The sequence below is a fragment of the Stenella coeruleoalba genome (genome assembly GCF_951394435.1).
Source record: "Stenella coeruleoalba genome assembly, chromosome: 2".
NCBI lineage: Eukaryota > Metazoa > Chordata > Mammalia > Artiodactyla > Delphinidae > Stenella > Stenella coeruleoalba.
The window spans coordinates 1,820,144-1,830,497 of NC_137147.1; the positions used below are offsets into that span (position 1 = coordinate 1,820,144).

Genomic DNA, 10,354 nt, shown 5'->3' on the forward strand with positions numbered 1-10,354 from the left:
GCTTTGAAGCTTTGGAGTGGTCAGATAGGCTGGAATCTGAAAAACCATCAAAACTGACAATACAGGGGTTGGGCAAAATTTTTGCATTTTAGGGTTACTCTTAGTACTGGCCTGTGAAGCTGTAGCAATTCATTAGATGAACACCCATTCTCTCTCAAACCTTTAGGAGCCCAAATAGTACCTTTCAAGTTCATTAACCTCATAACTTTAGAAACATTCCTTTCTTAACTAAGGCTAAATGCTATAGCCAGTTATTTAACTATATACCAGACCCACCTCAAGTCCCTCATCAACACCCAGGCAAGATTTTAAGAAACCAGATGGAAGCAGACCTTTTTGGTTTGTAATCAACTTGAGTTACAGAATAAGAACACGAGATCTAAGGAAAGCCACTGTAATGAGCAACATCTGTTTTTGAGTAGGGGGCAACTGCAGAAGGAAACATCCAACACAAATCTGAAGCAACAGCTACAAAAAAGGGGGAGATTTCAATGCTTCAATTTTAAAAACAAAAATTTAGGTTAATATTAAAGCAAAGACAAAAAATAATTTTAACGTTGTTTTAATCACGTAACATAGCTGTTTCAAACAGGAAGTTTTAAGACAGTTGAATACAGCAAAGTGAAAGATCACTCTATTAGGATAGCTGCTATGAATAAACTCCTTACTCTGTGGATGTGAATTCCACTGAAAGTTTGGCACTAGACTGAAGAGTGGTCTAAGCCAAAATTTTCTCTTTAGTGTTTAGAAGTCTTGTAAGTTTTCCTTCAGATTTAAGGGGGTGGGGGAGGAAGAAAAAGGGGAAAAGAACCCTCTATAACAGAACCTCATTAGCTTGATAATGGGTATGCTGAATGCAACTTGATCCCCCCAGAACAATTCCAGATAATGGCAAAAATTTAAAACCTAGGTGAGACATGAATTTGCAAAAACCTCTTCTCTTTGGTGCGACAAAGCACATTCCCCTCCAGGTAGGTATATGGCTCTCCTTCAACCTCACCAAAATCTATCAAGAAAGGCAGTTGGAGACCAACTTGTACCTCTCCAGTAAGACTGCCAGGGTTTAATTTCTTAAAATACCAAGCTAACAAGGTTTTATTATACCAAATGTTCATATAATTTCAATGTGAAAAAAACTTACACACATTTGTTAAGGTCTCACTGTAATCTGTGAGATGGATCACAAACGAAGAGGCGAATGATACAAGCCAGTGCTCTCCACGCATTTTGATTCCCAGTGTACTTTTTGTGTAAATTTGCATCCTCAAGATGATTTCTCAGATGTAGTCATGAGCCCTTCTATCAAGTGACTTTACATCAGCAAATTGGGCAAGCAAATCACAAGAAGTTATTTCCAAACCTAAGGCCCAGGATGGGCTGGGTCAGGCCCTAGTCACCTGCTTTCAGTTGCCATCATCACAGACTTCCTGGGTATCTCACACTATTCATTGTGAAAATAAAAAACACCCCAAGTCTTACACCAAAATATAGGCTCTTAGAAGTATGCTTTTAGCTTTTAAAAATAAGACATTTTGGGGGGTGGGGGGAATCTGAGATACAGTTAACACTTGTTTTGGCAAGATAGCAACAAAAACCAATAAAGTATAAGCTATGTATCCAAATGCAGAAGTCATCAAAGAACCAGTTTATCAGGGGAAAAATCCACACTGAACAAAAGATACACTATGTCTAAATATTTTGAAATTGTAATTTGAATCAAGAGTAAAATTGATTGAAAAATTTTGCTCAGTTTTTGCTAGAGATTAAGTGTACCTTTTCCTGCTTCCCCCAAATAAAATGGTAGAGCTTACTTATCACTCCCCAAAGTTTCAGTTTTCTCTCAATATAAAGCAAGAGCTACATACACATAATAAAATGTTTATGTTAATGTAGTAATTCCCCTGGCTCATCCAACGTGCAATGCACATGACTTCAAAGACTACAATTTGGGGCAAGCATAGAAAAAATGGAAAAAAAAAAATACACAATTCAAGTTTCAAAACCTGTTCTTAAAATTATTTAGAGGACACCCAGGTCATTTTAACATCTCAGTAAGTTAAAGGTGTTGCACTGTCATTTGATTATCAGTCCACCTTGGCATGGGAAGAATGTACATTACCAGATGCCAATCTGAGGGACTAGAAATAAGACTTAAAAGTACTAACAGGCTCCAATAATCCTATCAGATTAGATGATGGTGCAACATTTTTTAAAGGAGCCAATTATTTCAGCTTACTTAAGTCATTCAGAGCCAAAAATCTGAAGAACGACCAAAATCAAATCTTTATTTTTATAACTGTATAAATGTGACCCAAATGTGTCCACCACTAAATTTTCAAAAAGAAACATGCTGTAAATAAGCAAACTACATCTGCTCACTGATATGTGTATGGACTCCCTAGATGTCTTGTTGGGTTTAAATACAGACCACTCACAGCAATACATTTTTAGTAGAAAGTGTAGCATGACGTTAAGCCATTTTAGCTTTTGCACATACATGTTGCACTTCTGGCTGATGATGCAGAAAGATTCTCAGCATTACACTGTTAAGCTGGGCTGCACCCACCCCTTTAAATGGCATCAATATCAATGTCATCGTCCTTGTTGTCAGACTTTACAGCTTCAACTTTCGGTACACTGGCAGTCTTTGAATACACCACCTGATAAAATGAAGATTTTTGATTGTAAACCTTTATCCCAGTAAACCCTTGTAAAATAAAACCACTAAGAAGTCAATGGTCAACAAAGGACAAAAACTACCTAGAGAAAGCCATTATTCTTCATGAAAATTTGTGTGTATGTAAAAAGTAAGCTAACCCTCCGCAGCCTAACAGTACCTTATTTTTATGAACGATCAACCCTATACTTACGTTAAATAAACTCTCCCTTTGGAAATTCAGACAATGTTTATTTGGAATCAATGCCTGGGGATAGGAGAGATTTCCAGCACCTTTTCTATTAATGTGATTACTTTCCAAATTAAGAGGCTGTATTACCCAATACTGGCATTTTATAATTCTCAAACACCCACCACTAACACTGTATTTAACGATTTCCCCAGCGTTTACCTCAATGTTCTCATCTTCATCATCATCTTCACCACCGGAAGATTCTTCCTCTGCTTCCTTCAACCATTTTATAAAAGGTTCCGCTTTGACACGAATCTCTTTGGCAAGTTCTTTTGAGACATATTTCTTAGAGGCCTAAAAAGTGTTCAGTATAATTTTCTTAGTTCAAGGAATTTAAAATAATGCGAGTCATTTATATAATTGCCCAAATACATCTCTTTGAGGGGACTGGGCCACATCCTAATCTTGACCCCTCAGCAGAATAAATGTATTCAGCACAAGGTTTTCTAGAAACCTTACTAGAAAACTACCATGATGAGAATCACCCTACAGGTTATACCAGTCAAGCATGTACAGACTAGGTATTAGTAGTTAACTACTTCTTCCAAAAAAGCCCCAATACTTCTAATCTTAAAGAGCCATTTAAATATTCCCCACCTTTTCTGACCAGCTAATGATGACTTCTTCCTCCAAAAGGTCTGCATCATACATCTCCTTCAAGATATGTGGAATCTTGGAGATGAGCTGAGCTTGATGCATTGCTACCACACACTCCAAGCCATGAAGAAGGTACCGTTGAGCTTTTTTGTTGTTGTGACAAAACTGCAAATAAATATCTCAGCATTAACAAGCTTTCTTAGATGTTTTAAGCTGACAATTCTAATATATGTTCTAAACTTATTGCCTTAGAAATTGTTCTTTGAAGCCATGGCCCTACAGCAGTCATTCAGAGAGATCAATGCTTAAAGATCTCTAATTTACTTTACGTATAAGGGACTACATGCACCAATTTCCAGGTACTCCCATTCCTGTTAAGGTAGGTCAATTATCTCCATTTTCAGAATGACAGTACAAATAAATGAGGTTAAATCAGTATTTCCAAGGTCACACAGCTGTAAAATCTTATGAATCTAGAATGATTCGCTTACTCGTAAGAAATGGCGCCTGTATTTCTTAATTTGCTCTCTAATTTTCTCATTAAAAAGAACTTCAGTCAAAACAAGAGGGCCCATGGCTTTTACATCCAGTCTTTCTGCTTCAGCTACAATTTCTTTGTCAGATGAGTCAATAACACCCTCTTCTTTCTTTTTCTGCAAATAAAAGGAAGCAATTCAGTGAGATGGAAGCACATTTTGCTCTAGAGATACCAGTCCCTGCTCTTACGAACTCTTCCCCTACCTAATTCAAGAAGGTCCTAGGACTTCTAAATAATACACACCTGCCGAAAACAATGCCTGGAACCACCCTCAAAAAAATTTCGGAATAGAAGTAAAGGTGAGACTTGTATTTGAGTATTTCAAAAGGAAGCATGGAAAAAACACAACAAACTACCTGCCAAGTACCCAGCTTAAAGTAATATCTAACAAAGCTCAGGGATGGGTAGAAGCTGATTTAGTATGATCACGAAATGTTTAACTGTTCTTGAAGCAAGCATTTCACCTTAACAAAATCAAACAGGATATTGACACGCTCTTCAACAGTCCTTTCCAAATCATCACTGAGGGTTAAAACTTTCGCGTGGTCACTGATTTCGTCCATTCTTCGCCTTTGAGCTTCCTCTGTTGTATCCTCCCCCCAATCATCATCTTCCTCTTCTTCCTGTTTTTAAAAACAAAACTGCTTGGCCAAAAAAAACGACCTTATAGGTAATAAAAAGAAATCCCAGATTTCTAGTCAACAACATCAACTTCCCACTAAACTTGTGTTCACATTAGTTTAGTCAACGAATAGCACCTGGAACCCAATATACTGATGTATTGTTCACTGAAGAGCAGTTCATTTCTGCTCACCTCAACCAAAGGTCACACTGTACACAATTTTAGTGCCCACCACACCCATCAACCTTGCACTGACCACAGCATGCGGAGGACTGATTTCACTGGGTGGTGGTGGTGGTGGTGGTGTCTCACTGCTGGACATGGAACCATTTTCCTTGTCTTTGCCCTTTCTATTTTTCTTTTCCTTCTCTTTCTTTCCTGTACCACTGTCACTATTCTCTACAGGGACAAAAAGGAAATAAAGTTTAGTACCGTAACTTATATTACACCTCATCGCCCATCGTGAACATTTAAAATCTTGCCCTTTTGCTTTAAAATCCTCCCCTCAGAAAACCACACACAGAATGCTACCTATCACAAATCAATTTCATCCACTATATTTCACAGGTAAGCAACTCAAGCTGAGAATGGAATGTCCCTACCTATCAGTGGTATTAACTATCGGGTAAAATTAAGACTGAATGGTAATACCTCAGAAAACCAGGTAATTAAAGTGGCACTCAAAACCCTCTCCTTCCATCCGTCATGAACTTAAATAAGGGTATTTCTTAACCGCACTTTAGTCAACAGCTGGAACACTGTTTAAGCCTATATAACGGCTCGTCTCACGGAGAAGAGAACACCGGAATAGGTTAGACTTTCTTGCTATAGCAAGCTCAAATTGTGTCAGAGTTTTGATCATCTGCCACAGAGTGTTGCTTGCATGCTCTAAAACCACTTTAGCTTAATGAGCAAAGACCCACATTTACAAAAGTTTTCCAGAAGTCGATCCTTTACTAAGATCCCATTACAATTTGCCTTACAGTATGTCATACATACTAAGACAGGTCTTGAAAATCGAGAATGTGGTACAGTTTAATTGGCAGCCTGTACTTCACCTTTAACAATACATAAAACAGTACATTTAACAAAAAAGTTCAAAATTCAGTAAAATATGGCACAATGACTAGAAATTTCTTAAACAGTTGACCTTTGGACAACACAGGTTTAAACCGCACGGGTCCATTTACATGGGAGTTTTTTTTCCCTCAATAAATACACACTACAGTTTCACACCATCCATGGTTGGTTGAACCTTGGATGTATAAGGCTGACCCTATTGTTATAGGCAAATTTTCACCTGTGCAGGTATTCAAAGGTCAACCTCACTCCAGTTTTACAGCAGTAAAGAAACTTCCATTGTTTCCATCTATCAGGTGCTTTATGCCAAGATTTTAGAAGTTATCATAAGCACTTACCAGGTGGGTTTTTGAGAATGAATGTGCAGAGTTTATGATGTGTGTCAAGCATGCCTCGATAGCCACAGGCTTTACAAGAATTACCTATTGTTTGTTTCTTTGGATTGACATGCTGCCAAAAAAGCAAAAATAAGTTATGTCAACCATAATGTATGATGAAAATTCTGTGAGGAACGAAATATGAAAAGATCTAACCATCGAGAGGCATCTAAAACACAAGTCTAATATCAAAATAATTTCTTTTTTTTTAACATGAAATCAGTATGGAAATACCTGCAAAATTTGATGTTCGCTCTGCCTTCCCGGGAACATAATTTGCGGACATCACAGAAACAGATACAGTTTTTTCTTTTACTGACAAAAACCTCAAAGGCACTCACCAGATCCGTTTCAGGATTCTCACACTCAGGACAAAGAACAAATTTTTTAATGAATCCATCCAACATGTCTTGCAGCTTATTCGCCTCATGAGATCCATTGACAATGTAACGGTCATTCTTAACATCAAACTGGGTCTGTGCTCCCAGTTCACAACCAAAATATTTGGTGGGATCTATTTGGGGGAAGAAAATCTGTTCATTACAGTTAACTAAATTGATCTTTGGCTGCTCACCCTCATTTATACAAATATCACTCTGTATTTTTAAGTTGCTAGGTTCAAAAAATGTGTTGCCCAGATAGTTTTTTATACTAGTAACAACTAACACACCAATGAGTTTTAAGCCCAAATTTCCACTCGACCCAGAAGTTAACCAACATACAATTCAAGCAAGATTTTGCGGACCAGAAATTATCAGGTTTGTGTCAATAAAATGCCTCTTTAGACTTCTTTCAAGAAGTATTACTTACACGTTGGAGGCCGATTAAGCGCTTTGGCTACGTCAACCATGTTGACTATAACTGTCTTGATTCCATTTCCTTTGCCCTCAACCTAAAGGAAGTAAGAAGTTTAATTTTGCGCGTCTACCCCGGGAGAAGCAATCTTCAATAATCTATGAAAGAAAACTTAGGACTTGCTACTAAAATGAAGATGAACGTTACCTTGGCAATCAGACGGGGCATCTTGTAGCGATAGAACTGGTCTGACACGCTGCGGTTGACGTTGACAGACATTTTGGCTTATTAGTGGCTTTATCAATAAGATGAAGAGATCTTTGATTGCAACTTTTTGGTATCCTCTGTCTGGAGAAGAAGGGATGACATAAACGACTGCAAGAGTTCTCGGTCTCTGACATGAAAAATTTTTCGCCACTGAGGCTGTAAGCTTCTTGCTTGTATGCTATGTTTCCCCAATACAGGTACCAATGGCTGCGCAACAGCTCTGAAAGAGAGGAAAAAGAACAAACAAATCCCCCACGTTTAACGCGATCCCTGCATTACGACACCTCCCTGTCCTTTCCGTTTAATCACACCTAAGGCTCCAACGTTAAAAGCATCTGTGCTACGCAAAAACCAGTTCTCAGACTCACGTAACACGGGACACCTGCAGCAACATAAAAGGCCTCCATTTGGACGCAGATGTGATTCTGGGAGCCACCAGACTAAAACGACAACCAACTACGGCGCTTCAGCTGCTCTGGGTTTTTATCCCACCAGTCACCACGTCAACGGTCGGCTTCGGCCGAGGAGCCGTGCTTTAACGACCGCCGAGGAACGAACACAGACAGGCGTCTCCTCTCCCCAACCCAGTCCGCGTTGTCAACAAACTTGTGATACATCCCTCGACGACGAAAGTCTGTACAACTGTTCTGCACGGTCAAGTTGCGCCTTCGGCAGCCAGGGCTTACTCCAGAGCCACCCGTCCCCAACTACACCCACGGAACGCGGCCTCGCGGGACGCCGCGGAGCGTGCGCGGACGCCCGGCCCCGACCGTGACCCCCTGTCCCTTCCTCTCTACGCACACGCACCCGCAACCTTCGCTCCCGTCCCCGCGCCCGTCGTTCCCTCCAGGGCTGTCAGGGATGAGCCGGAGGCCCCCGCGAGGCGGGAGCGGCGGAGGCGCAACGTCGCCAGCTTCTCCGGCGCCCGCGGCAGCCCCGCCATGTGCGCCGCCCGGCGGGGGAAGCGAAACCGGCCGAGGGCCGCCGGCCCGGCCGCCCCCGCCCCGCCGCGGCGATGACTCAGGAATGCAGCAATTAGGCCTGAGTCAGCCCCGGGCGGCGGCGGGCCCGCGCAGCGCGCTCCCGCGAGGCCGGGGTGGGGTACAGGTGGGGGTGGGGTACAGGCGGGGGCGGGGGGCGGTGTGAGGACAGGAGGGGACGCGGCGCCCGGCCCCGCCGCCCGCCCGCCCAAACTGCGCCACACACGCGCGCTCACACACACAAGCGCGCGCGCGCGGGTCACGCGGCGCGCCGCCATCTTGTGCGGCCGCCATCTCCCCGCCGGCCCGCCGACTCACCGTTTTCGTCAAATAAAGACATAAACCCAACGCTGCTCGCCCGGGACTGGGATGAAGTGAGGCGCGCGCGAACCCGAGTCCGAGGAGCGGCGGTGGAGGCGGCGGAGGCAGCGCAGCGAGCAGCGGCCGGGCCAGGCGCCGCCGAGCAGCGGGGAGGGGCTGTCCCAGCGACGTCCGGGGTCCACACCCTTCAGCGCCCGGGGCCTGGCGACCTGGCGCGGAGAGAAGGCGCAGTGAGCCGCGGGTGTCGGGGAGCCTTCCCCGCCAGCCAGCGGCCCGCGGAGGTCGAGGGTGCGGGGAGAACGGGGGACCGGGCCTGGGGCTTCCGCCCCTCCACCGGACTCACCTCTGGAATGTTCTCGCTGTGACTGAACAACGCCGCCGCCGCGCTCAAGCTACCCTCGGCCCCAGCGCCCGCCCCCCGCGCCAGGCCGCACAGCCCATTGGCTGGCCGTCCACCCGAGCTCGCTCGTCATTGGCCAGCATTTCGCGTCAGTCGCGTCTTTCCCCGCCCCTTCTGCTTCCTGAGGCTCCGCTCGCCGCCTCGGCCCGCCTCCAGCCCTGCAACCCGGCTTCCTTCTCTCGTTTTCCCCTCCCCCGCTTTTCCCAGAGGCCTTCGCGGGCTCGCGAGAGTGGGCGGGCCGCGGCGGGGAAGCTCTGTCGCTATCTCGCGCTTTGTCGGTTTGGGCGCTCCAGGAAGATGGCGGTTGGCCCCCCCTCCCCCGCTTGTTCGGCAGCGGCGTTGCGGCTCCCGAGGCCGCGTTCCCGCACGAGTTCCCGCTCCGGGCGGGGGAACTCTCGGGGGTTTCTCTCTGCCCCTTCCGTTCCTTGGGGACGCCCGTCGTCGAGTCTTGAGAAAGAAGTTGCTTTTCCTCCCCACTCCCCTAGGCCTGGGCAGAGGGCGAAGGTTGGAGGGCCTGGGTGTTTCGTCCCAGGTGCCGCCTTTTATCCTCCGAACCTCAGGTGTGCGTGGCCGCGGCGATCGTGACTCAACCGCCCGCCTTGCTCCCTCCGCGGCGCCCGGCCTGCAAGCCTAGTTTGGCTGGTCGCTCACGTCCACCCGTTTTCTAAAGAGGAAAACACCAAATTAGTTCGTAACTCCGGGGCCTCCTGAACCGATCCTGGGGCTGGGGGGAGGGGGTCCTCCATGTTCTCGTGCTCCACCGTCACTTTGCTGAAAATAAGCCTCACATCAGGTTACCGTTTGTGGAATCCTCCTCTCCAGTGTTTACAAATTGACCTCCTTGCCCGGCAAAGGAAAGCCGAAAACAGGTGTTCCTAACGATGTTCCAGTGTATTCGCTCGAAAACGATTACTATTTACAAAGAGCCTCTCACATTTTAGTTCTGTTCATATGATTACAGAAACTCGCCAATTCTTTCAGATACTTATATTTTGTGTAAAATTTCGGTTGCGACTGTAAAAATGCACTGAGTCCACTCTGAAATGTGAAAACATACTTGACTCTAGAGCAAGAGCCAAATAACTGAGCGGTTGCAGCAGTGTCCTGGGTGGCAGTGTGGTTTCCCGGATCTGGATGAAATAGCAATGTTACTGAGGACAGGGTGAGGTGGATAAGGGGCTGACCTTTGTTTTACAACATTCGAATTTGCAAGGTTAGAATTGAAAGGTGTTTTGATTTTTATCAAAGTTGAAGATTACTCTGACATGGTTTTATAAGCTTTGTAAACCACTTAAAAATTGACAGTGCCGGCTTCCCTGGTGGCACCGTGGTTAAGAATCCGCCAGCCAATGCAGGGGACACGGGTTCGAGCCCTGGTCCGGGAAGGTCCCACATGCCGCGGAGCAACTAAGCCCGTGTGCCACAACTACTGAGCCTGCGACCTAGGGCCCGTGCTCCGCAACAAGAG

General features: G+C 44.9%; 1 protein-coding gene across 2 annotated transcripts; it reads right to left on the reverse strand.

The window, feature by feature from the left end:
* Positions 1-310: 310 nt before the first annotated feature.
* Positions 311-8,976, reverse strand: EIF5 (eukaryotic translation initiation factor 5). 2 transcript variants are annotated; one of them, XM_079908123.1, is made up of 12 exons: positions 8,830-8,976; positions 8,484-8,695; positions 7,126-7,405; positions 6,934-7,015; positions 6,465-6,637; positions 6,085-6,196; positions 4,923-5,065; positions 4,509-4,667; positions 3,998-4,159; positions 3,507-3,671; positions 3,069-3,203; positions 311-2,660 (listed from the first exon to the last, which is right to left on the reverse strand). In XM_079908123.1, the coding sequence occupies exons 3-12, from the start codon at positions 7,195-7,197 to the stop codon at positions 2,571-2,573; spliced, it is 1,293 nt and encodes a 430-aa protein (XP_079764249.1). In that variant the 5' UTR covers positions 7,198-7,405; positions 8,484-8,695; positions 8,830-8,976; the 3' UTR covers positions 311-2,570. The 2 variants fall into 2 exon arrangements, with proteins under 2 accessions (XP_079764249.1, XP_079764250.1); XM_079908124.1 differs by lacking the exons at positions 8,484-8,695; positions 8,830-8,976 and adding an exon at positions 7,993-8,294.
* Between the last annotated feature and the right edge of the window lie 1,378 nt (positions 8,977-10,354).

Coding starts and splice junctions, on each gene's coding strand:
- EIF5 (XM_079908123.1), bottom strand. CDS start 7,197: ATGTCTGTCAACGTCAACCGCAGCGTGTCAGACCAGTTCTATCGCTAC. Junction 6,638..6,933: donor GCTTAATCGGCCTCCAACGT/GTAAGTAATACT, acceptor TCCCCCAAATAG/ATCCCACCAAATATTTTGGT. Junction 5,066..6,084: donor CATTCTCAAAAACCCACCTG/GTAAGTGCTTAT, acceptor TTGTCCCTGTAG/AGAATAGTGACAGTGGTACA.